The 25430-nt window shown below is 43.5% G+C and overlaps 1 protein-coding gene across 2 annotated transcripts; it reads left to right on the forward strand.

Moving 5' to 3' along the window:
* The first annotated feature begins 1760 nt into the window (after positions 1-1760).
* On the forward strand, positions 1761-25430 carry CREBRF (CREB3 regulatory factor). 2 transcript variants are annotated; one of them, XM_042826445.1, is made up of 9 exons: positions 1761-1875; positions 9358-9535; positions 10386-10511; positions 11336-12413; positions 16495-16689; positions 18448-18637; positions 19064-19137; positions 19274-19396; positions 19637-25430. In XM_042826445.1, exons 2-9 carry the CDS (start codon positions 9527-9529, stop codon positions 19750-19752), a joined length of 1911 nt encoding a protein of 636 aa, XP_042682379.1. In that variant the 5' UTR covers positions 1761-1875; positions 9358-9526; the 3' UTR covers positions 19753-25430. The 2 variants fall into 2 exon arrangements, with proteins under 2 accessions (XP_042682379.1, XP_042682380.1); XM_042826446.1 differs by lacking the exons at positions 19064-19137; positions 19637-25430 and having other exon boundaries at positions 19274-19356.

A 25430-nucleotide genomic window follows, 5' to 3' on the forward strand; every position in this document is an offset into this window, starting at 1 on the left:
GGTATTGAAAGCTGTATTTTAACATGCGAGGAGTTGTGCTCCACCATGCCCCATAGTTTGTGGAAAAAGAATTCCAAAGAAAATTGGAATCAGAGGGAGCTTAGTGAAACATAGGTGTTTTTTAATTGTGTGGGAACGGGGATAAGATATGTTGATGTCATAAAGGGAGGGAAAGAGAAATGCTTCAAGACATTGTTAGGGAGTTCTTAAATACATTGATCTGCTGTCGGATTTAAAGTCAGGTGAGACTAACCCAAAAGGAAAACGCCCATTGACTAGAAGTGGTATTGTTACATTGGCTTTTTAACCTTCTTTTTCTTTAAAACAAGCTTTCCATTTTAGGTTTCAAGCAATCGCTGTTGAAGATACAGGAAAGTAAACTAGGTCCTGGGGTGTGTTTTGATGTTTTGCTGCTGGTGAATCTAATGCTAAGAGCTAATTAAAGCCGGGGCAAACAAGCCATACTTGCATTTATATTTAGATGCTTTCCAGATAAAGAAATTTCCCTTTATCTAATGCTTAATATTTCCTCTGGAACAGATACGCACAAGTAGCATGATTAAATAAGTTACAAGATAATGTTTTATTTCTGTTCTGCTGAACGCTGTGTGTTCTGTTGTCTGCATTGTGATCTTCTGCTGCATGTGTGCCAGGAATTAACACGGCTTCTGAGAAGGTTTTATTTTGCATGACTGCGGGAAATTAGAACAGACAGATTCAATCGCTGGTGTTTAACACACAATGCAGGTATCAAAGCCTGTGACAGTTTCTTGCTTTGTGACAGCAGAAGACAATGGAAAATGTTAAAATATACATGAGCTAGAGCTTGGAACAGATAGAAAGCCAGCATCTGCAAGGGAACAGTCTGACTTCCAGGTGTGTTTTGATGTTTTTCAGAAGTTAAATATAAAATAGGGAGGGTTAAGGAAGCAGACTCCATAGAGGCATCTTGGGGGCTTCAGGTCACAAACACTGAGGGCCGCTTTGTGTTTCAGTCAGTGCCACATCGCATGCTTTTAGCTTGTTCTGTCAGTGCTGTTTGGGCAGTTCAAACACCTGCACGGGAAAGTGCTCTGAGAACTCCATGGCATTTTGGTTTCCTCCATGGAGAGCGATGGAAATGCTTCACTCCTGCTGAGGGCTGGAAGTGCTCAGAGCTGCTGGCTGCTCCTACATCTATCTTTGCAGTGGGAGCTGTGGTGGGAGGGGATGGGGTCAGTGTGGGAGAATGAGGTACAAAAGTGTGTTTAACACAATAAAAAAAATATCATTTACAAATGGTAATAAGGAAAGAACCGGACTTTATTTAGTAATGTCTTCTTTTGTGTCTAAGTGACTGTGGCCGTGCCCGTGGCTACAGGCAGCAGCAAAGCTTCAACGCAGTGCTGAGAGGATGCACAGTAAGTAACTCTGAGCAGGAGCCTCTCATCCTCCTGCCTCGATGCGTTCCCCCAAGCTGGATGTGCAGAGGGGAAGAGCAGGAGCTGCTTTTTACACTGCCGGTAGCGGAGTAGACCCTCTCCCCTAGATAAAGCAGGGTGTCCCACCCGCACCGCCACACAGCCCCAGACCCCCACAGCGCGCCCTGTTGAGGCGCAGCCCGCCGCCGCGCCTTAAATACCCCCCCGCGCGCCTCGCTGCCGTCACGTGACGGAGGAGGCCAGGCCCGGTGGCTTCCCATTGGACAACGCAGAAGCGGGCGGCGATTGGCTGGTTTCACCTCCCCCTCCCTCCCTTCCCACGTGAGGGGGGCGAGTCACGCGATTTCCGGGAACCCGTCAGGAAGGGACATAAACAAAACAAACCCCAAAGCCGCATGGAGGGTCCGGGCCGGAGCGCGCGGGGCGGCGCCCCCTGCTGAGCCCCGACCGCTCGGTGAGTGTGGGCCGCGGGGGGCGGCGGGCGGCGGCTTCGCGGAACCTGGCCCCGGCCGGCAGCTGCGCCCCGAGGGGGAGGCAGGGCAGCACAGAGGGCTCCGAGGAGCTCCGCGTCTGCCGGCCGCCGCCGGCCCGGCCTGCCTTCCGATGAAGGGAGCCGCGTCGTCTCGGCAGAGGGGAGGCGGTGTTAAGAGGGGGTCGGCGGCGCGCGACGGGCAGGGGGCTCCGGCACGCGAGAAAAGGGGTGTGTCTGCCCGGCGCCGGGAGCGGAGGAGCGGTGCCGGTGGCGAGCTTACGGCCGCAGAGCCCGGCTGCTGGGGGGTGTGGCTGCGGGACGGGGGTGCTCGCGTCCCTCTGCACGGCTGCGGGAGGCGGCGCCCGGAGGGCTCCGAGCGGGGCTGCGGGGCGCGGGCTCGGCGGCGGCTGTCGGCGGCGGCGCGGTGGAAGGGAGCGCTGCGGAGTGCCGGGGGGCGGAGGTGCCTTCCTCGCTCCTCGGAGCGGCTCCGGCCGTGAGCTGCGGGACCGCTCGGCTTTCACCGCCCGGCGCCAAGCGGCTGTTGCTGCAGGACCCGGCTGCCCCTCCGGGCTCGCGGCCGCCATCCCTTACGCCTTCACCTGTTGGAGCGCCCGCAGCGGGCCGCGGCTCTCCGCGCCTTCGGGCCGGCGGTGTCCGGCTGCAGGGGGAGGCGGGGCGGGAAACCCCTGCTCGGCCGCAGGCTTTATGTAACTGCCGGGGTGTCGCGAAGGTTCACCGCGGAGCTGCCCGACCTGGCTGCGGCCCCCCGGGACGGGACTCTGCCCTTTGGGCTGAGGGCTGCGAGCCCCGAGGAGGGCAGCCCCAGCCCCTTGGAGAGCAGCGGGGCGGAGGCAGCCCCCGCGTCAGGCAAAGGGAGAGCTCCGCGCCCCTCCCGCCGCGGGTAGGAAGGATCGGCGGCGCCCTGCGGGGAGGCGGTGCGGAACCGGCGCGGCCTGGAGGCGCGGGGCCGCCGCGGTCCCCTCAGGAGCGGCGGAAGGGGGTTTGTTTACATGTTGCCTCAACCTAGCTTGAAAGGGCCGCTGGGCGAGCGAGTGGCGTGAGCGGCGGCCAATGGGAAAGAGACTCCCGGAGGCGCCAGCCAATGAGCGGGTGGAGAGGGCGGGGCGGGACGGCGGCCGGGTTAGGCTGCGCTCGGCTCCGGCTGGTGGGGCGGCCATGTTGGCGGGGAGGTGTGTTAGTGGGTCAGGGGCGGGTGCGCGGCGGGGCTGGGGCCGCCCTGAGCGGGCAGCCGAGCGGGGTGAGGTGCGCTGCGCTCCGCCTCCGGGAGTTCCCCGCTTCTGTGGGCTCTGCGCGGGCAGTGGCGGCCCGGAGCTCGGTGTCGGTCTAGCGCCTGCCCCTATAAGCCTGTTCCTGCGGGCTCCCGCGGTCCGTTTATGAGCTCCACAGAGCCGCGGCCCACCTCTCCAGCGCTGGGTTCCCCCAAGCGAATGGGCCGGGCTCGTTACCGACCCGGGACTTCGTGCTTCCATCACCAGCTGCTGTGCCTGGTGACCCTCCGTAGCCACGTCCGTAGCATTGCTCAGGGCAGCACCTTGCAGAGCTGCTCAGACATGGAAGATAATTTAATGGCTCCAGTTCAGTCTGTCGCGCTCCAGTATAAACACGTGTTCGTTTTCAGGCTTCCCCATACATCGTGCTGAGCAGTGCCAGTCTGTCAGCAACAGCAGCTGAAATATTGGCACTTGAGAGCAGTTTGTTGAAATCAAGCAAGAAAACAGAACCAGCTTCTGGTAGAGTTAGCTTTCTAACGTCTTAAAGTGTTTTAAATTAGGAGGGTTAAGATTTGGCCTAGAGTTCTTTACCCAAGTGGCTGCTTAGCATCTCTGCGTCAGTTATCATTCAGTGTATGTTCCTGTAGTGACAGTTGTGAGCAGGCACTTAGAAACTTTGGATTTTACTTTTGGCACCTTAAATGAGGAACTGGACTTCTATGGAGGAAATAGGTTGGAATCGTAGAACAGAATCATAGAATCTTTAATGCTGGAAGAGACCATAGAGTCATAGAATGTCCTGGATTGGAAGAGACCCATAAGGATCACTGAGTGCAACCCCTGGCTCTACACAGCATTACCTTACATCCAAACCCCGTGTCTGAGGGCATTGTCCAAGCACTGCCTGATCTCCAGCAGCTCAGGGCCATGCGTGCTGCCCTGTGCAGCCCGTTCCATGCCCACTGTATTCTGGTGCGGAACTTTCCCTCTGCCCCACATGCCCTCCCCTGGCACTGCTCCATGCTGTTCCCTCGGGCTCTGTCACAGAGAGCAGAGCTCAGCATTGCTCCCTGTAAGGAGCTGCAGCCACCATGAGCCTCCCCTCAGCTCCTCTGCTCTGGGCTGAGCAAATGCAGGGACCTCAGCTGCCCCTCATACGCCTAAGACCTCTAAGATCATAAAGTCCAACCATCAAACCACCACCACCATTGGTTTAGCAGGGAAGATTGCGTGTCGAAACCAATGCTCAGCAGTAGTTCTTTTCAGAGCTCTCTCGGAGAGCTCATATGCTGCTTTGTGGCAATTAGCTCACTTGAGCAAAAGAGTTGTTCTGCATTTGGTAGGAGTGTTACCTGCTGAGGAGAGAAATCTGCTGCAGAGGCATTTAGATGCTGAACATATCACTGTGGTTTTCTAAATACTGAGAGCTGAAAAAAAAAACCCTTTTTGAAGCACAGGGGTTGGAAGTCCCTTCAGAATTAACAGGAATTAATTGGGAATAAATAGAAGCTTGTGTCTGACTGGTAGCATGGTACGAACAAGTGAATCCACTGGTTTGGGTTCTGTGACTTGCATGTCCGTATTAAGCAGTTTGTGAAATCTAACTAAAGGATCATTTAAAATAAAAGTTTTAAAAAGAAGTGCTTGAATGTTGGTGTTGCCTTCAAAATTAAGCTGGAAAGTTTCTGGAAATCTTAGCTTTTAGGATTCAGACCCTGCAGTAATACCTTCCCTCATTATGTTATGGTAAGAAAAGAACCCTCCTCCTGTTTTAGAACCTTTCCATTGGTGTGTGACTGCGTTGGCTGATGGTGTTGCTGTCTGATATCTGACTTGCCCTTCTTGTTTCATCTTTTAGCTATAAAAGGTTTTTTAAATGGATTGAAGTACATCAGTATCGTTCTGTCAAGTGTAACATGCTGCATTTCTCACTCTTGGACCCAAAGTAATAATAAAATCTCTGTCTTTGTTCCAGAATGTACAGAAAGGCCACTGCTCCACTGCTTCTAATAGAACATACTATTCTGGGCACAGCTGCTATAAAATACATAGGTTCAACACAGTTGCATACATGGTTTGTTTTTAAATCACTTTTGTGCCTCTTGCACTGTGATCAGTTATTGGCGTTGCTTATTTGCTTGTGCAGTCATGCTGGTCTGGAATACCCCTCTGCAGTGAGGTGCCTGGGGTGTGGGAGGGTGCAGTGATCCCAGCAATGCACTGCTGTTCTTTTTGGTAATTCAGCTCTTTGACCTGCAGTGCTGCATGCGCGGTTGGAGCTGGGAGGTTCTGTGTAGCTGTATTGCTTTGAGGTCCTGAAGTCTGTCTGCTCTGGGCATGTGGAGCTGAAACATAACGGGAGGGGAAGATCAGTAGAGGAAAGGGAATGAAGACAGGGAAGCAGCAGTTTCCAGCCCTGAAAGGAAGAGGCTTTAACAGAAGTGAAACAGTCTTTCTATCTTCACTTCTTTTAAAAGGCAACACTATCAGACTTAGGATCTGCACGTCTTGGGCAGCTGTTGTTTATCCTCGGGGATACGAAAGGCAAAAAGTATAATGTCTGAGGTGCTAGCACTGCGTTTTAATGCAAAAACATGACTGTGGAGGTTGCGGTGCTTTGCTGGGTGAGCGGGGAACGATGCTGGGAAGGGCAGAAGCTCAGGACCTACAGACAGTCTTTGCTCAACTGCTACCATAAAAAGCTCCAAAAAAACCAACAAAAACAAACCCAAAGTGGCCTTCTGAGCAGCTTTGTGGTAGGGAGAAAAGGAAATGTGTTGAGTTTTGTGTTTTCTTTTAAGTCTGGTTAACAACTGAAGATTAATGTAGAAATAAGGGGGGGAAAAAAACAACCCAAGAATGTTAGATGGAAACAAAACTGAGAAAAATATGTTCTGCGCTTGAAGGCTGAGCAGAGTATGGTCTGTAATAGGAAACAGACTGGCACAAAGTGTGGCAGGAAAAAAGTTCGGAGAGAAGCGGAGAACCTGGTGCTCCTCTTTCTGAAGCATCTCCGTACAACAAAAGCTGCCTGGTACGTAATCGTTCCTCTGATATACGTGGCAGAGGCTGTGTGCCTTCTCTGAAGCTGAGTTTGGCTCTGCACACTGTAGCCCAGCACTGACAGGCTCTCGTGATGTGCTTTTTATTGTTGTTATTACTTACATGAAAAATGTAACTGTGACAAACAGCGCTGTGTGATGCACAGCTACTGCCATGGAAAGTGTAATTGTTGGCGTAACGTGCTTGCAGCAGGCATTTAGCTGCTGTGATAATAGGCACCGTGCAGTCAATAAATGGTATGGCTGCGCTCTGCCTGCTTTTCAGAACGCGCATCTGAATTGAGACAGAAATAGGAACTTGGGTTACACCGGCGGTACAAATGATTCATACAGGTGGCTGGGGAGGACTTTCAGACTCATCAAGCTGTAAGGTGGCATTTTGGGTTTTTCTCTTATAGGGGCTTCTCTGGAGATAGTGTGTAGTTGCTGGGGGTGTCTTGCTCATCTGGGCAAATGGCACATGCCTGGTAAGTGCCATCTGTCTCCTTAATGCTGCATGTTTCGAGTTTAGGTCCTGATGTTTGCCAATTTAAAGACAGCTTCATCAGTAATGGCCTGTAATGAGCCTAGCGTCAGAGCTTTGAAATTGAGGCTTCCCAGGCATTGTGGGACCTCTGTTAGGCTGTTCTGAGGTGCATTTCCAACCAGTAAATAAAAATACAGAGGATTTTTGCTAGGATTTGGCCTTAGATTAAAGAATTATTAACTCAATAGAGCAATTTTGAGTTACTTTTTGACTACTTCTGGAGGTATTATCCAAGTGTGAGCATTGTATATATATGCGTGCCTCCATCACCGCCCTTGGTTCCTAAATGTTCAGTGGAAGCAGACATTCCCAAGGCATCCTGCCCTTCCCCGTGCTCAGGTCCACGAGCCAGCACTGGGCTGCACCACCTCCACCCACTGCATGGCCGTGGGGCAGCCACGGGACTTCACCCACATCGCCCTGCATATGGGAGAGGCCAACAGAAGGCATTAATGAAAGTTGTCCTAGAGTAGAAATTCCTGCTGTATTTGTCTTTGGTAGTATTGCTGTTGAGCTCTGCTGCAGATCGTGTACTTCATTCAAATCTCATAGGTGATATAACAACCTGCAGAGTTTCCATCGCAGGCTGTTCAGAGTTTGCAGCTGTGTTCCCTATCTTATACGCTCCTTTGACCTGGGAGAACACGCAGTGCTGTAAGGTTGTAGCCAGATCAGTTCAGGGAGAGTGAAAGGTATTTTGAACATTTAATGTTTGTTTTCAGGGCTTGGAAACACCCCCAGATCTCCCTTGTCCTGACTCCTGGCAGCATTTGTTGGTTGGTGAGATCAGCGCCAGTAACAGTTAAATTTAATTCCCTTTTTGTAGCTGTGTATAAAGGACAGTGGAATTTCTGGAGGGATGTGTTCTGACCAAGGCACAGCAGTAGGTGGTAATGACGAAGCAGACTTCTCCTTTCATTCCCCCGTGTATCACGCAGTGGCAGAATGGATGGATGGTCTGCATCTGAATGCAGATGTTGTGGCTGTGACCTGATGCTGGCACCAGACAGCATCCATCTGATGTGCTGCTGAAAAGATGTTGATCTGCAGCTCTCTATGGAAAGAAAGGAGGGTGCTGCTAATGCATTAAATCTGAGATCTTTCACACTTTTTTTCCTTGCATATGGGAAAATAGTCTGTTCGTTTTAAAAAGCAGCTCCTTTCTCCAGCATTAGGCCGGGCTGCAAAGTGCATTTGTCATTCATGCCACATTTACAGCAGAGGAAGGACTGGGTTTGTGTCTGTGTAGCCTTTGCTTTGCAGAGGAAGACGGGGTTGTTCAGGCACGTTGCCCTGGGATGCAAGCCTAGTTTTTAAATGTCACTTTAAGATAAGTAAAAGGAGTTCCCTAGAAGCCTTAGAGCAAAAGGAAGATTTGGTCAGAGGGAGCTGGCTCTTAATGGACACGGGACCCTACGCAGGAGCAGCGTGCCTTGGCAGCAGGATCTCGGTTTTATTGAGAGCTGTAATTTGTGCGTGACTGGACATGCAGCTTTTGTTTTCTTCTTTGTGCTCTGATATTTGAAAAGCGATATGTTTTGATGAGTAAAGATGGTTTTTGTCACAGTATCTGTTAGAATATATGCTGAGTTGAACAAAATAGCTGAGATACTATCAGAGAGCAGGAATAACCTCCGCCATGTGCTGGTGGGAGGAGGTGGCTCAGCGGTGTAGAACACTTTTATTTTGCTGTTTGCTTTTCACGGTGGGCAGATAAACATAGCCTGAGCAGATTGCACTGCACTGGCCTAGGAGCAATGTCTGACGAGGAATTCTATTCAGAGAAACAAATGTATTTTCACTGCTAACACTGTTAAACCATGCACACGTGGTGGTGCTGCTTTGGGATTGTGGTCCTCTGACAGTTTTTTCTTAAAGACACTTTACACAGAGGCCGGCCTATCACAGGAACGCAAGGCAATAGGAAAACAGACTCCATGAAGCCAATGTAGTTACATTAGATACTAATTTGATACCAAGGATTCTCTCTTCCTTCCTGTCCTTCCTTCCTTAACACATTTTTCTACTTCCTGTTGCTTGTTCTGTTGGGCAGTTATCTCTTCCTTTCCTAACTTCTGGACAATGTGCTTGCTTGCTGCAGTCCCTCTGCCGCTAGATGCTGCTATGTGAGTGATTGATAGAATCTTATCTGAAGCTGAATGGATTTAAACTTTTAAGAGAAGGAGGAGTCTTGTTACTGGAGCAGTATTGCTGCCTGTTCTGACACTAATATTTTGAGATGTCTGTCTGAGACAGTTTTAGACTTTATTGGCTCACTTGTATTAGTCAGAAAGGTTGTTAACCTCTTGTGTCCCCAGCAGTATGCTAGTCATTACTTCCGATTAGGCAGGCTTTTCTTTTCATATGTCTATAGTGTTCACGGTGTTGGTAGTGAGGAAAAAAGGCATTGGAATGTAACTCTGTTAAAAAAGGTTCTTGCAGAATTTCTTTTCTATCACACCTGTGCCCTTTCATTGGGAGAACAGTGGTGGGGAGGCAAACCATTGTACATTCAGGCATGAGGAATAATCACTGTTTGGAGAGAATTTTTGTCTTTAGTTCACTTAGGCAGTTTTTTTAAGCCCTGTCTTGCTGGTGATGGAACACTTATCTCATTGGGGTTTACTCTGTTCATTCTACGCAGAAAACTACAAATAGAAGAGCTCCATAAAAGTGAATCAAAGTTACCACAAGGAAAAATTTCATTACATGGATTGTGTAAACTCACTGAGACTGAGGTAAAGCTGGAAAGAAATCTACAAGTGAATAAAACAAGAAGTTTGGAATTGGATTTGGGGAATCTGGGCTTGGAAATGCCTCAGGTAAGTCTGGAATCTTATGATCGTAAATACCATTGCTTTCTTATTAAAAAAATGGAAAAAGCATACAAGCAAATTTGACTGGCATCAACAGGGAGAAATGAGGGAAAAAAAACAAACAGTGTTTGGTTTTTAGCGTCCTGCTGGTGTCTGTGGTGGAAGCTGTGGGGCTGCTCTTGGTGCTGCATTTGTTCATGCAGCAAGAATCAGCCAAGCTGTCTCCTGGATGGGGGGAGCTGCCTGGAGAAGCGCCCTTTCTCACTGCAGCAGTTCACACAGCAGCAACTGAAGGACTTCTTGCAGTACAGTGTTTCTCATTTCCAACCCTCAGGGCGAGTTTGTCTAGAAGAGAAATAGAGGCCTGGAATTGAATGTAGCAGAGTCTTGCTTTGTATCACCTGTTTGCCTAGTCATCCTGCGTAGTGTTTGTTTGCAGAGTTCTGCTTTGTTCTTAGGAGAGACAACACTCTTGATTTAATTACACTTTGCTATTGTTACAATCTCAGGTAGAAGCTTTACAAGCTCTGATGGTTCTAAAACCAGCCAATGCTGCTCTAGTACACAGTGACTGGTGCTGGGGTGGAGGCCTTGCAAGCAGGCAGTGCCTCTTGGTACTCCCAGGTCTTGCCAGCTCTCCTCTTCTGCAAATGCTGATGTATCCCTAATCTTGGCAAACACCTACGATTTTCAAACTGACAAAACAGAATGCTAATCTGTAAGGTAAATACCTTCCAGATGCAAGTATAGCACAAGTTCAGACACTTGGATAAAATATCAATACTCATGTTTCATTGAAGCAAAGAATATGCTTTTTTATGATATGCTTCAACATTCCCTATCAATTTTGTTGTAGCCCAGTGTGAGTGGAATGGACCCTCCTTTTGGAGATGCCTTTCGGAGCCATGTGTTTTCAGAACAGACTCTGATGAGCACAGATCTCTTGGCAAGCAGTTCAGATCCAGACTTCATGTATGAACTGGTAGGCCCACTTTCTGTGTGCACATACCTCCTTCTCCTTGAATAACACTCTGAGTTCATGTAGTAATAAGGGGGTATTTGCTCAGGAACGCTGGGTGGTTATTCATTACTGCTTGCTATGACTGGGGAAGAGCCTAACTGCTTGTTAAAGCTGGCCCTCAGGAGGGGCTTGGTACACGAGTATCAAATGTAGCTGTGTTGTTATGTGGTGGTGATGGAGACTCTTCCTTACAAACCACCTTTTCTTCAAGAGCACTTATGTGCTACTTCACTCAAGTTGTGCATGCGGGGGAAGCAAAATAAAAGTTGACTCATGAGCTGTTCACAATGGCACTTGTTTTTTCCTGTATGGAAAGTGAAAGGTAGCTCACTGTTGTTTGTTGATGTTGTTGATGAGCTTAGAATGAATTTTTCCAGTTTACCTCTAGGTAAACTTGAGCAATTTCTATTATTCATGTAACAAAATTTGACCTAGGTTTATGGAAACTAGAACGTGTTGCCTGTGATGTTTTTCATGTTTTAAGTACGTGGGTATTGGTCCTATTCTAGTTTCTAATAACCAGTATAATAGCAGAAAAATAATGGAGGGGTATTTGAGTTGTATCTGTAGCAACCTTTCCCCAAGGATCTGCTGCTGAACCAGGGAAACTGGGCTCCAGTCTGACCTGAACTTCAGAGGAAGTTGTTAGTTGGAAGTTGAGGTATCTTTATATCACTGTCTTACTCTTCACTTGAATTAGGCTTACCACATACGTTTAAGTAGAGGATAGAGATGATTTGATACTACTTTTCTATCTTAATTTTAACTTGTCTTATGTTGCACAGGACAGAGAAATGGATTACCAGCAAAGCTCCAGGGACAACTTACTTTCAATGGAGGACTGCAAAGACCTTGAGAACTTAGAGTCTTTTACAGACATCCTGGACAAAGAAGCTGCTTTCACCTCAAAGTGGGAGCAGTGGGACACGTACTGTGAAGACTTAACTAAATACACTAAACTAACCAGCTGTGACATTTGGGGAACAAAAGAGGTGGATTATTTGGGCCTTGATGACTTTTCAAGCCCATACCAAGATGAAGAGGTGATAAGCAAAACACCGACTCTGGCTCAGCTTAACAGTGAGGACTCCCAACCTGTTTCAGATTCACTCTATTATCCTGATTCACTCTTTAGTGTAAAACAAAACCCTTTAAATTCTCTGTTACCTGGAAAAAAAATTGCTAGTAGAGCAGCGGCCCCAGTCTGTTCCTCCAAGAATGTTCAGGCTGAGGCTCCTTTGTCGGACTATGTTCAGAAGGCTAGCAAACCCGCGACACAGCCTGCTTCCAGTACACAAATCATGGTGAAGACCAGTGTGTACAATAATGAAAAGGTGAACATTCATGTTGAATGTAAAGACTATGTTAAAAAGGCAAAAGTAAAAATCAATCCTGTACCACAGAGCAGACCAGTGCTGAGCCAGACACATGCAGACGCAGCAAAGGAAAACACCTGTTACTGTGGTGCTGTAGCAAAGAGACAAGAAATAAAAGAGCCCTCGCACAGTCACTGTACGCCTCCTATTTTGCCTTTTAAAGAGACTCAAGAACTGCTCCTCAGAGCACCCCAGGAAACTCCAGGACTTGTTGTGGGGGAGAGCAGCCTTTCTGCCAGCACATCAGTGTCAGATTCATCACAGAAAAAAGAAGAGCACAATTATTCTCTTTTTGTAACAGACAGTGTGGGTGAGCAGTCGGCCAAAGGAGACCCTGAAGAAGATGAGGAGGATGAGGAAGATATTGAAGATGAGGATCATGATGAAGGATTTGGCAGTGAGCATGAGCTATCTGAAAACGATGATGAGGAAGAAGATTATGAGGATGATAAAGATGATGACATCAGCGATACTTTCTCAGAACCAGGTACCAGCAATGTTGGGGTTTGTTAATACTGAGGTCAATGAATTCATCTGCCAAGAGGGAAAGAATGCTTTTGAATGCTTTGTAATTAGAGATGAACACTTACAATCTGATGAATGTTCAGAATTTATAAGTGCTTTTCACAATGTAATTAATGAAAACTACACAAGGCCTTTGTTTTCCCTGTTTTGGAAAAGAGAAAAAATAAAAGCATAAATGGTAGTCATACAGCAGAAGTCACAATAGACAACACAGAAGATTGAGTTTGTAGCCAAAGGTCATGGAGCAATTACCTGCAATTGTTTTCTCCCTTTTTGTGGTTTGATGAGAGGATGTGCAGAGCTTTCTAGTGCTTCAGTGGGCTGTGCTAAGGTTGTATCTCTTGATAGCTGGCACAAAATCATAGCCTGAGTGAAAGTGTTTCCTAATTATTTAAGTGCTTCTGTGGTTATAGAACCATTTCTCGGTGGTTTTCAATGGTGATATCTGGTGAGTCTTCGAAGAATATGGAATTCTTCTCTTCTGTGAGGAGAAATGGAGCATTAACGCCAAAAATGAAAGCTAACCTTTATCTAGAAGGTAGCAAAGTGGCAGCATTTTATGAAAAGAAAATCCACAGGGACAGGGCTGTAACCAAGTATTAGCTTGATTGTAGAAAGTATTATTATATTCACATTTTCTAAATGCTCTTTAGTAGAGTGTGAGAATTAAGATATTGAGGCATTTGGCAATGTGCAACACTGAGGGGAAAGAAAAACTGCTGAACGACTCCCTTTTTAAAAGCAGCAGCTTCCCTGAAGCATGCTGTTGTTTGTCATAAAGCACTCTCCGATTAAATTATTTTCTAAGTAGATTTCCTGAGCTGGCGTTAAGCTTGTTAAGTATTGGGCTCTTTATGCTACTTTTTCATGTACACCAGGCATATATGTTAGCATTTTAAAATCTCTCCTCCCTTCTTCTGAATTGAACTCTGTACTGTCTGAGGTCTGAATAGCTATTAAAGCTCTGTGCTGATCGCTGCACCACGCTGCGCTTTGCAGCCCACGGAGGTTTGTTGCACAGAGCAGCTGGTAATCTTGAGAAAGAGATGTATGAAAATGCTGGGCTTTCAGTGGTGGAGTTACATTAACTGCTTGCTGTTTGTTCAAATCCTGATGACAAGCTCTCGCCTTCTAAACAAAGCCACGTGCTGCTCTGCAGTAACCAGAGAGCTTGGCTTGCACAAGTCCATGAAGCCTTTCATCTCGAGTACAGTGGTATTATCAGAAAGCATCAGGTGATGTTTTTGATACGTTAGGAGGTAATTCTCCAGGTCATGGACACATTTAATTATGTCACTCGCACTCTTATGTTTTACCTTTGCAATAGAGGTAAATACTGTGGAGTGAGCTTCTAAAAAAGGGCATGGCTCTGGAATACTTCACCTTTCATGCTTTCTTTGAAACCAAAGTCAGTTACTATATTTAGAGTGAAGATAGGACAAAAACTGTGTTTGCTGACCTTCTGATATGTGTATTTTATACACAGATAGCTTTGGTTTATTCTTTTTGTTTTGGGAATGCATGACACTTTCTTAAAGCACTGGAGTGAGTGTTTTCTGAGGAAATACATAGGTACATTGGACTTCAGGGACGTGGGAAAAATAACTAAAAGTGTTAGTGGGTGGTAACAATGCTTGTGTTATTTTTGGGATACAGATTTAGCAGTTTTGGTCCAGCTAATTTGTTATGGCAATGATAAGCCTGGGCCTGTTTCAGCACTTAAACTTTGCTTGCCATTACTGGTATTTTCCCTATCTAATTTAGTTGTAATATATGTAAGTGACTGCTTTTGCTAACAAGTAGTCCAGTGACTCCAGAAATGAGAGATGCAACAGTTAATCCAGTTGTCAGAAGCTCTGGGGAAGAGAATTAAAGGGAGATGGCCTATAGAGACAAGGAGATGACATCATGTGAAGTTCTGCTCTGTGTTTGGGTGCTGTGCTGCCAGCTGGGGCTCTGGCAGGGATTTGGTGGAAGTCACAATGGTTAAACAGTAACGAGAAGAGGTTTTTTGGGGTCTGCTTTGGCGGAGTTCTTGTTGTATTTACGCTGGCACAGAGCAGAGATGTTGGTCCTGTTCCCTGTCTTTCCTTCAACCCTGGCGAATTTTAATCTGAAACCTCGGGTTGTGAGCAGAGATTTTTAGGAGTAGCTTGCTAAGGGCTTCAAGAGTAAACACAGAAATTGTTTCAGATTTCACAGAAGCTCGTCCAAGAATGCTGTACAATATTTGCTAGGAGGAGATTTCAGGGAGGATGGATGCAGTGCAGAAGAGCTAAATGGATCTGTTGCACTGCTGTGTTTGCAGAGTAGGGCAGGACGTTGTGCAGGGGCTGCTCCATGTAACTGTAAAATGGTAGCAGGTCAGTGTTAGACTTGCAAGGCAGGATGCATTAAGTCAACGTAATTCAAATAGCCAACTTAATTATGGCTTGAATAAGCAAACAGGAAGTCTTGATTTTAACCTCATTTTACATTTGTACACATCAGCTCTTAAAGAGATTTGTTTTCATTGATTGGTTTAATTCTGCGTTATCACAAAGTTGGGCTGAATTTATACCTGCCTATATAATGAGTTACATTGCTTGACGTGTTTTGTAGGTGGAAGGTAAGGAAGAGCATTTGGATATTTATGTCAAACAGCATTTGGGTCAAAGAAAACGACAATTAAAAACATCCGTGGTACTTGAAACTATATTTAATGTAAATCACCACAATCACTTTGACTCTACAAGAAAAAAAAGTCTTTTATAAAACACATTTTGCTGATTGATTTTTCCTTTAAAACGCTTTCCTGTCGATAAACCAGAGAATCAAACAAGTTTAGAAGTGGTTGCATCCTCCTGTGTGCCACTCATGGTTGGGTTATGAGCTGAGAGACAGTCAGACCAAAGCAAGACAGTTTGTTTGTTTTCTTTCAGCTGCTTTCTCAAGTGCAAACAGTCTAACTGCATGGACTGTTGTAAAATAAGGAAAGCTTTTAAAATAAAGAAAGCTGCTGCTCAGAGATGGTGCAGAGCTGAAGATATAGGCCCAATGCAGATTGCACGTAGAGTCTGTTCAGTGCTTGGGTTTTCCTGAAGCTTCATCAGTGTATGTGATATTTGAAGTCTGTTATTTTTTAATTATCTGTGAAGTGTGATAAAGCATTTTAGTACAAAAGGCAATGCTGTATATTTTTTCTTACCTTAGCACAGGGTGTATTTGTTTTCTAAAGCATAGGTAGCATTTTAAAAACTATATTCTGTGTTTATACAGGTAGGGTCTAAGCATTTATGCAGTGTCATGATAGTGTCATTACTGCTTCCGTATACTTTAAGAGCAGTCTGTGGTATCAAGTGCTCTATAATACATCTCTAAAATCTTGCATAGCTTTATCATGGATCATTTGTCTTCATCCCACTGAAGACATGAAGAAATTGAGCAGGTTGTCTTTAATCCCTTCCATTTTAGATATTCTTTTCTTGTGGAATTGGGTCCATTCCCCATTCCTTCATTCTAATAGAGACGGATAGTGTGATTTATTTCCCAGGGGTATATAAGTTCAAGGTAGAGCTTAAGGTAAAGCAAGAGTTTTGCTTTACTTATTAGCCTTTTGCTAATCCGTCTTTATTTTTTTAATCCACTTCTATTTCAATGCTTTTGATTGAAGATTAATTAAAATGTGGAGGAGAGTTAGGATCATGTTTCTGCTAATTAATGGAGAACACTGAAAGTGGAGGAGTACTTTGCAACAGCTGTTGTCTGTACAGCAGTGAGATGGCGGGGAGAAGAGCAGCAGAGCTCACGGGGTCAAGAACCAGACGGGGCTCCTGTGCGTGAATCATTTGTCTCCATTCAACTGATGAAGCACCATCACTGCCTCGGTATCTGTCCCTGGTTTTAAAGCAAATACCCAGCAGTAGCTGAGTCTGAAAACCAAGTAGAGGAGATAATGTGATACAGGCCATCTTTTCTTGTTTGAGTTTAACGCTTGGTCCACGGTTAAAAGGCTAGGAACCGTCTTATAAACATCACGTGAACGATGCAATGCATTCTTTTAGGGTATGAAAATGATTCTGTGGAGGACTTAAAAGAAATGAGTGCAATAACCTCTCGAAAAAGAGGCAAGCGAAGATACTTCTGGGAGTACAGCGAGCAGCTGACGCCATCCCAGCAGGAAAGGATGCTGCGGCCATCCGAGTGGGACCGAGATACATTACCAAGTAACATGTACCAGAAGAACGGTCTGCACCATGGTAAGAACAGAATCCTAGTTACAAGTCACAGTCTGTCACACTGGCACCTTCAGTAGCCAAGCTTCCCACCTGAAATTGTGATTCTGCTCACAAGATTTGACCGTGAAAATAAATCACTAAAACACTGCAGGTCTGTTGCTCCATTAGCTGAGTTCTGTGCTGTGTCCAAGGAAGGCACAGTGAACGTACAGTAATAACATTCAGTGTGGTTTCTTCCAGAGGAGGTGGATGAATTGAGACTTGTAATTTCCAGAGGCCCCCAGTGGAAACCCCAGGAGTTCAGAATTTTCTCAGTGTGGTACTGTAAACATCAGGGATAGGTCTCATGACTGATACTTGCCCCTGGCTGTTACACAGACTCAGTCTTGCTTTTGTTAAAGTAAGCTGCAAGTGGCCTGAGGTGCAAAGTTCAGGTTAACTGCAGTGTGAACTAAAGGACAGGCAGGCAAAACCTGAAGCTCTCTCCTACTGTTCTTCCCTCCCTGTTCCTCCCACCCATGTCAGTGCGACACAGCGGAGCAGTTGCTTTGCTTTTTGGTGAATAAGCTATTTATTTAAGATACCCTCCCAGGAACTTAGCCCAGTCGGTCTAATGGCTGTTTTATTCCCATGACTTTCTGGTCACCGACTTGCTCTACTTGAAACACAGCTAACATTATTGAGAACTCACAGGAATAGTATTTGTTTTCTTGTCACAGGACATCTTTTGTAGGCTTGTTCCATTTGATTGTGGCTTTAAAGGAACAAAATTAAGCCAGCTTCTCTGATTGTAATGTTATATTCCCTTACAACTGAAAATTATCTTTAACATTGCACTTTAACTTCAGATAAATGAACAGATTTTTGTATTTATTTTATAGATTTTTTTTTCTGGGAAGGAAACTTTTTTCTTTTTCATGTGCTTGATTTTTACATGCTTATCTTGTAGTCAAATAACAGTGCTTAAAGCCTCTATCACTATTCATTGTTATGAGGGCTTATATCTGTATTTGTTATAGAACAACAGATAAACAGGACTGAAGGACTCAGTCTCACTAGACACTTGTAGGAGCAAGTGCCCTTTAATGGTGCTGAATTATCAGCTCTCTAATGAAGAATTCTGGAGCAGGTTTTGTCAGTTTATTATCACTTGCATGCAAGTTTCTGCAACCACTGGCATTTTTAATAGAAATCTAGAAAAAAACCACAGCAGTAGCAAAAGATCTTAATAAGGATTTTGTCTTGAATGCAAATTTTCTCCATGAAACCAGCTCTTAAATAGCTTCAAATAGATCTAAAGAGGGTTGCCTAGCCTTAATGTGAGCCATCAGTACCAAGTCTCTAGAGCCTCTCTTAATGCAGAACTTTCAGAATAAGATTATTTAGGAATTTAATCAAGTTTACTATCCAAGAGAATATGTTGGCTGAACATATGAAATAGTAAGATGGGGCAAAATGCCTGGCTTTGAACTTGTGATGTACATTTTTCAGCACAGTTGTTTGCATCCTGTCCATCACATTGAATATATTTCTTGCCCGGCCAGCAGTATTTGCTCTTATCTGATCTGGATGTAATACGAATTGTACAAAGCAGTTTGTCTGGAAACGCTCTTTCTATTGTGAAAGGCCACAGAGATCACATTATGCTCGACCATTCTCTTGTGACAAACAATGGAACTTAAATTGCACCAAAAATAATACATATCTGAGAACATTTTTTCGTAGGTTTGCATGCATGTTGTGTCACTTGCCACCCAATCTTCTGCATATTCGACACAGGTAAATACGCAGCAAAGAAGTCACGGAGGACTGATGTAGAAGACCTGACTCCCAACCCCAAAAAACTTCTACAGATTGGTAATGAGCTGCGGAAGCTGAATAAGGTGATCAGTGACCTGACGCCAGTCAGCGAACTTCCCTTAACTGCCAGACCAAGGTCAAGAAAAGAAAAGAACAAGCTGGCTTCCAGGTAACATATTAGTTAACACTCATTGGAGGGGTAAATTTGCATTACTGCAGCCGTGCGAGTAAGGCTAAATTTTGTCTTGAGATCCTGCTTTACTGTGGCAGTCCCTATTGATGGGTTTTTTACCCGTTTATCAAAAAGCAGGGCAACTGGCACTGTGGAGATGTAGTTTACCTGTTCCTTAGCAGGTAATAATATATCTTCACTGGAAGCTGTCTTACTTAGCTGCAGGGCAAATTATTGTTACAGTAGTAAAATCCACAAATGTAAGCAAATACAAGTAGCAGCACGCTTGAAGTGAAGATGAGTGAGTAGATACATGTCTGGGAGCATTGGTTGCTAAGTTGGTGTGGCTAACTGAAACAGATGCTCTTAGTATTCTGGAACATTTGTTAAAATGTTCTAATTCTTCCACTCTTCTTGCTATAGGGCTTGTAGACTAAAGAAGAAAGCCCAGTATGAAGCCAATAAAGTAAAACTCTGGGGTCTCAACACAGAATATGGTAAATACAACTCTTCACATGTTAGTTTTTCTTATGTTCTTAAGGCAAGTCTGTGTTATCAGTGTGTGGACAACTAAGCATCCCTTTTGTTCCTGGGCAAATGCAGTGTATGTCTAACCCAGGCTTTTCTTTGCAGATAATTTGCTGTTTGTGATCAACTCCATTAAACAAGAAATTGTTAATCGAGTGCAGATGCCTAAAGATGATAGAGGAGTCAACATGGAGCAAAGGTTGAACATACTTATTAAAGATACTCTTGGTAAGCAGAATATCTAATGTATCCACCTGTATGTGAAGAGGTGTCATCTGTGGTATGATGGAGCACAAACAACTCCTGGAATAGAGAAAGGAAGCGCTTCCTCATTACAGCTATAACCAAACCTTCTCTTTGGTTACTGGCCAGAACGTTCCTTCATTGGCTTTGTGTCACTTCCAGGAATGTAAAATGCATGTAATTAATAGTAAACTTACAGTGCATTTTCTTACCCTCTGTTTTCAGGACTTCCTGTAGCTGGACAGACATCAGAATTTGTGAATCAAGTGTTGGAGAAGACTGCAGAAGGAGACCCCACAGGTGGCCTTGTAGGATTACGAATACCAATGTCAAAAGTTTAAGACATGACTTCACCTGTTCTCATTGCTCACATTCTTCCTGTGTCGTCAAGTACTTCACTGTAAATTGCATTCTGGTCTGCATGTCAGTTTAGCATTATGTAAACACTTACAATTAGGTTCCATTATTTTTAAACAACAGCGTAGAAAACAAAAATCAAAGCATGGAATAAAATGCCTAGTAGCATTTTTGGAGCATAAATTAGGTAGTTCTAAAGCTGCTTTGAGATTGCATTCAGAGAGGAGGGTTCTTTTTAAAATTAAGTTCTAGGACCAGACTTACCACTTTTGTTTTAGAAGCAAAACCATATTTTTGCTAGTAAAATTTTTTTAGCCTATGCCAGACGTAGTGGCAGGTTTATGCTCCTAGCAAAACAAGAGGAAGCATTTTTTTTATAAAGGTGACAATTCAGTTCTTTTGTTGTTGTTGTTTTTGTATTTGTTCTCGTTTGCTGTTTTGAAATAATTGGATTTCCTTTGTTCTTAAAAACAGTAAGCTTTCTTTGCAACCATTAACTTGTACATAGCACACGTGGCTTCAGAGCTGGTGTGCCATATAAACTTTAATTTTTCTGAGCTTAATATAGTATTTAAATGTCTGTGCAAGCAGGAGAAAAAAAAGTATATTCTTTGTGCCTTGTATTTTGAGGGGAGAGCTATCAGTGTAAGCTGGTAAAGTTTTGTATGAAGAAAACCCTGAGGGGAAAAAAACCAAGATGTACAGATGGTGAGATTATAGGTTTTAATGTATTTGTTCCAGCTCTTAAAATTTTTGAATGTATATAGGAATATGTTGAAAATGTAGATATATGCCACAGAGTCTATGTATTGTATAAAAGATGGCTCTAGAAAACTCAATTTCGGTACTTTGGCCGGAAGAAAACCTATACTTGCACATTAATGCGATTGTTTATTTTTGTACCAAAGACAAATGCAACTGATATGGCGAACTGCCAGTCTAAGTAAAGTTTTGCACAGCTTATATGATACTGTACTGAATGTAAAAACAAAAGAAAAAAAAACAAAAAAAAAAAAGAAAAAAAAAACCTACAAGGTCAGGGTTAGGGATCTTACTGAACTGTGAATTTTTTCGTTTGGGTCCAATTATCTACAGAAGGAGCATCCATACATAACGATCTTATTTTGCTGTTCTCGTAGTTCGCTTCCATGGTAGATAAGTTGGTGGCCGTCTCGGAGTCTTTAAACCTTTTTTCTCTGCACTTACTGTAGGAGATTTTAATATATTTGGATTTTAGTAAGCTATTGGTAAAATAGTTTTCAACTTTGAGAATTTAAAGAAATATTTAGCTTGTTGTAGTATACTTCCAACAAACAACCAAAATAAAATTATTTTTATTGTAATGTGTATATATGTAAAGAGATAAAAGAGCTACAGATACCTAATTCCTTAGTTGCCACTTTTCCAGTTGATGTATTATTATGCATGTGATGTTTCCAAGGATCAACACAGGCTTCAAACAAAACAAGACAAAAAAAAAAAAAAAAAAAAAAAAAAGTTTATAGACTTTTATATTTTTGTACAGGTATTTCAAAACTAGCTTCTTCAAACTTATATGTGACTTATTCTTGTTAATTCAGTAGTTTCTATGATTGGGAAATATTAACACAGTTCTTATTTGCTCTTGTGCTAATAAGAGTTGGCTTTGTAGTCAGTGTTAACGTACAGATAAAAAGCTTTAGCCCTTGATGAAAGTCCTTTATCTCAAGGCAAGATCATTCTCTGGTTTCATGGACCCCCTTTTCCTCCCTGTTCTTTCGCTCCCTATTTAAAATGACAGAACACTGTTTACTGAAAATAGAAATACCAAATATTTTCAAATGTAGCTGCTGAAAAAAATGCAAAGTCCATGAAGGCTTTCTCCCCACTCCCTTTGGGGAATCTCTCCACTTCGTATCTACTTTGTCTGTGTTTGTACTGTGATTCCTTTTTGTTTATATGTAGGTTATTTTTATATCCAAGCTTGTAAGCTTGTACTATAAAAAAGTCTGTAATAGTGCAGTGAGAGTTGCAGATGAAGGTGGCACTCCTGCCACATGCTGGTGAGTGTGCACACAGCTTACTTTGTATCTAAATATTTTGGAAGACTCAGAAGGGAGGAGGAGGCCAAAATACCACTACTGAGCTGTACCGAAAGTTTTTCCTTCACGAGACTGAACAAATACCCAGAGCAATTTAGGCAAAACTTTGTAAATCCACGTAAGATTTGCAAAATCAGAGTGGACTTTGGGTGTTCTTCTTGCTCTCGCGGTGAGGTGAGAGTCGGCTGCTGCTTTACACAGTGGGTTAGATGTATTCCTATCGTAAGCATTGCCAATGTTACACTTATTCCAGAGATGCATACTGCCCATAAACCCCCGACAAAGAATGTTTCTAGTGAAGATAAGGCCACGTCTGTGCAAAGATCCGAACAGAGTCGATCCCTTCTGACGTGCTGCTGCGGCAGCTGAGCTCCTGCTGCTCTATCAGAACCACGTAGGTGAGGCGGCGTTTCTGAGCGTTACGAGCAGTTTTGCAATCAGGTAAAAACTTTTGTGACAAATTGAACTGACAAGGTATCAGAAAGCCCCTGCTGCTCAGAAGTGCTGGGCAAATAGAACTTTATAGCTCTTTATTTTTATCTGCAAACCAGAATATGATTTTGGTCTAGCATTTCAAAGTAGACTTTGAATCTTTAGTGAATTCCATACCCTTGCATTTCAGTGTTTTCTATGTATTATTTTAAGTTAAAGCTTTTGAATAGTTGAGCTTTTTAATGTTGACACTTTATTTTGTACCTATTTATATGTATGTATATCTTAGAAAAGCACTTTGTTTAAAAAGGAAAAAAAAAAAAAAAAAGAAACTGCGTTTTATATGATTCCTGCCACTTGCTGCTAACTCTGGGCTGGTCAGAATGCTGCAGCGATACTTGATATAAATAAAACCTGGCAGTAAAATGTAGAGTACAGATAAGACCTTTTGCTGGTTTAACTTTATCATAAAGGTGACATAGGCAAGCTGTGCAGCTTTACATTTTAACCAGGGGACTCTGTGGCATTTAAACCGTCTAGAAATGGTTGTACTTTAATGCCAGTAACAATCTGCTTCCTCTAGTGTCATTACAATATATACATTTAGTGTATACTTATCACAGACAAAATCTTTTAAGGGTATAAAAACCAACAATGTACATGTTCTGTTTTTTGGCAATTGTGGCATGCGTTTTTGGGTGATCTTTAGAGAAGACCATTTTCTAAAGATTTTCAGTGTTCATACATGGTATGTGGATCTTAATGAAGTCCTGGATTATTTTTTGTTTGTTTGTTTGTTTTTGAGTGTAGGCATTGTGAATATTCACTTTTAATCCTATATCCAAAAACAATTATACATCTTTGATTTAACACAAACAGAAGTTCTTCCTTTTTCTGATACACTGGATTCTCTAGGATTTGTTTCCATATTAAAAGCATGCTGTTATAACTGCTCTTGTTAAAATCTCGTCAGTCTGAACTTAGGTGCCACACTTTCTGACTCAATGGACTGCTTGTTCTACTGTACCATGTATGATTCTTGTCCTTTCCTACTTTCTTCATGAGAGATTATGATGTGGCTTTATATTGTGCCTTACTTGTACATCTAGAACTAAATGTTTTTCATTACCCTTGAACTCTTCAAGCCTAACCCCTCCAAAAGCAAATCTGAACTGGTAAAAGCATCCTGAAGAGAGTTTGGATAGATCTATTTTTGTTTCTCTCAATAGCAGTTGTTTTCTATTTATATGGATGACCAGTTTTTGAATGGCCTTGCAGAATGTGGGGGTGCTCTCAAAGGGCATTTTTGAGCCCTAAACCCCTTTTTGCTAACACTTCTTTTATGGTTTGTTGAACACACTTACTGATATTTGGTGAGTTCTTTTCTTGGATGAGAGAGACTTATTAATAAAACTATTAGGTGTGGGTGGGCTGGATTTTCTTACCATGCCAGCTGAAGCGCGATTTCATGAAGCTTGCATTGCTGCAAAGTTGATGTGAGAGTTGGGCTCAGCTGAGTTCGGTCCCTGATCCTTTCTAGACAGCAGACCCTTTGCCTCTGTTAAATGAAGCTGGGAAAAAAGTCGAAACCAGAAAAATCTAAAATCTGACCGGATGAAGGGTCTGTTAGCTGACCTAAAAACAACCAGACACCTGGTGTCGTTTTTTTATCCAGAAAGGTTCCCCCCCCGCCCAACATTTATCCAGTATTTGCCTTCGTTAATAAAACAGCTTATTCATAAAATACAAAGAATGGATGTGCTTTTTTTTTTTTTTCATAAATGGTTTAAATATAGCTATTTTTTAAAGCAAGAGGCTTTATCAGGAAAATTTTAAAGGGTTGTATATAAGTTGCCTTTAACAGAAGTAGCAAATGCAGTTCTGTTCCTCTAACTTGCTTGCTAGTCTTCCTGAAATTCTGTTGAGGCGTAACCAGAGGTGTACCATGAATGTTAGGGTCTGTATTGGGCCTTGAGACCTGAATTTCAAGAATGCATCTAATCATTGTTTTGAAGTTGGAGGCTCCAGTTGGAATTAACTAGTTAAGTGTGCTGCTAGATGTGGTCTTGGCTTATTGACACAGCCATGCCCTGAGCTGAAATCTGTTTTGTTTACCCCAGGGATTGTGTGAAGTACATTTCAGTTACTGCTTCGGTGACTGATTCTTTTTGTAACTGTATTAAGGGCATTAGTATGTTGAGAAAACACCACTCTTGAATATCTCCCAATACAAATTGGGATTCTTAAATGTCATTAATGAAAGATGGCACTTTTAGGCTTTATCTTCTTTGCAATATACGAAAGTATCTTTGTCTGATTTACATTTCACAACATGCCATGTTTTTCCCCAGTGCTTCTCGCATGTAGAAAAGGCGTGTGTGCACTGCATTGCAGCCCTCAGACATCCGTCAACTTCCACAAGAGTAAATGCTGGCAGTGCATTTATTGGCTTTCTAAGGAGCAGTGGAGCTAAAAGTGGAACCAGAACTACCTTAAGCCACGGTGTTTTTTCATAAAATGAAAGGCTTTTTGGATAACACCAGTGTTCCAAGGTTTTCCTGCGAGTAGTTGCTAGTTACGTGTTTGGGTCACATTTGGGTGTTATCCATCTTCAGAAGGGAAATTTCTGTGTTGGATTCAGTACTGACAAAAGCACAATCCACCCGAGGAAAACCTTTCGATTAAGCGACCCCGGGAGTAGCATTTAATTGTTGTACTGATCTTTGGCATGGTATGGTCTCGTTTGAGTCAGCTGTCCCTCAGCACGTCTGTAAAACCTCGCTGCTCAGTGTCTGTGCTTGGGTGAAGCCGAGGGCTGATGGCACAAGGGGGAAGAAGCAGAACATGGCATCCTCCATCACTGGCTTCCAATGGGAGCACAGAGAAACTCCCATGAAGATCTCGTCTCTGTTAGCAAATAAATTCTCCTGTTAAAAGCATGATCTGTTCAGAGTTGCAATGTTCGATGTCGGTTAATAGCTGTGCAGTTTTTATTATCTTTTTTTTTTCGAAGAGGCACAATCCCACGATTGACTTTGTTTACTGTCCCCCTCGATCCCTCGCACTTCTATTCGGACGCAAATTTCATCAATGTACGCAACATCCTTTGTAATTTAAAATAAAAATTGTGGAGGAAACACTGTCTCAAA

The sequence above is a fragment of the Centrocercus urophasianus genome, unplaced genomic scaffold (genome assembly GCF_019232065.1).
Source record: "Centrocercus urophasianus isolate 14NV4802_14NV808 unplaced genomic scaffold, USGS_Curo_1.0 seq_26, whole genome shotgun sequence".
NCBI classification, from domain to species: Eukaryota; Metazoa; Chordata; class Aves; order Galliformes; family Phasianidae; genus Centrocercus; species Centrocercus urophasianus.

Bases quoted from the DNA above. Each gene is read 5' to 3' on its own strand.
- CREBRF (XM_042826445.1), top strand. The intron at 16,690-18,447 runs GTAAGAACAGAA...TATTCGACACAG, and splicing joins GAAGAACGGTCTGCACCATG to GTAAATACGCAGCAAAGAAG. The intron at 19,397-19,636 runs GTAAGCAGAATA...CTCTGTTTTCAG, and splicing joins ACTTATTAAAGATACTCTTG to GACTTCCTGTAGCTGGACAG.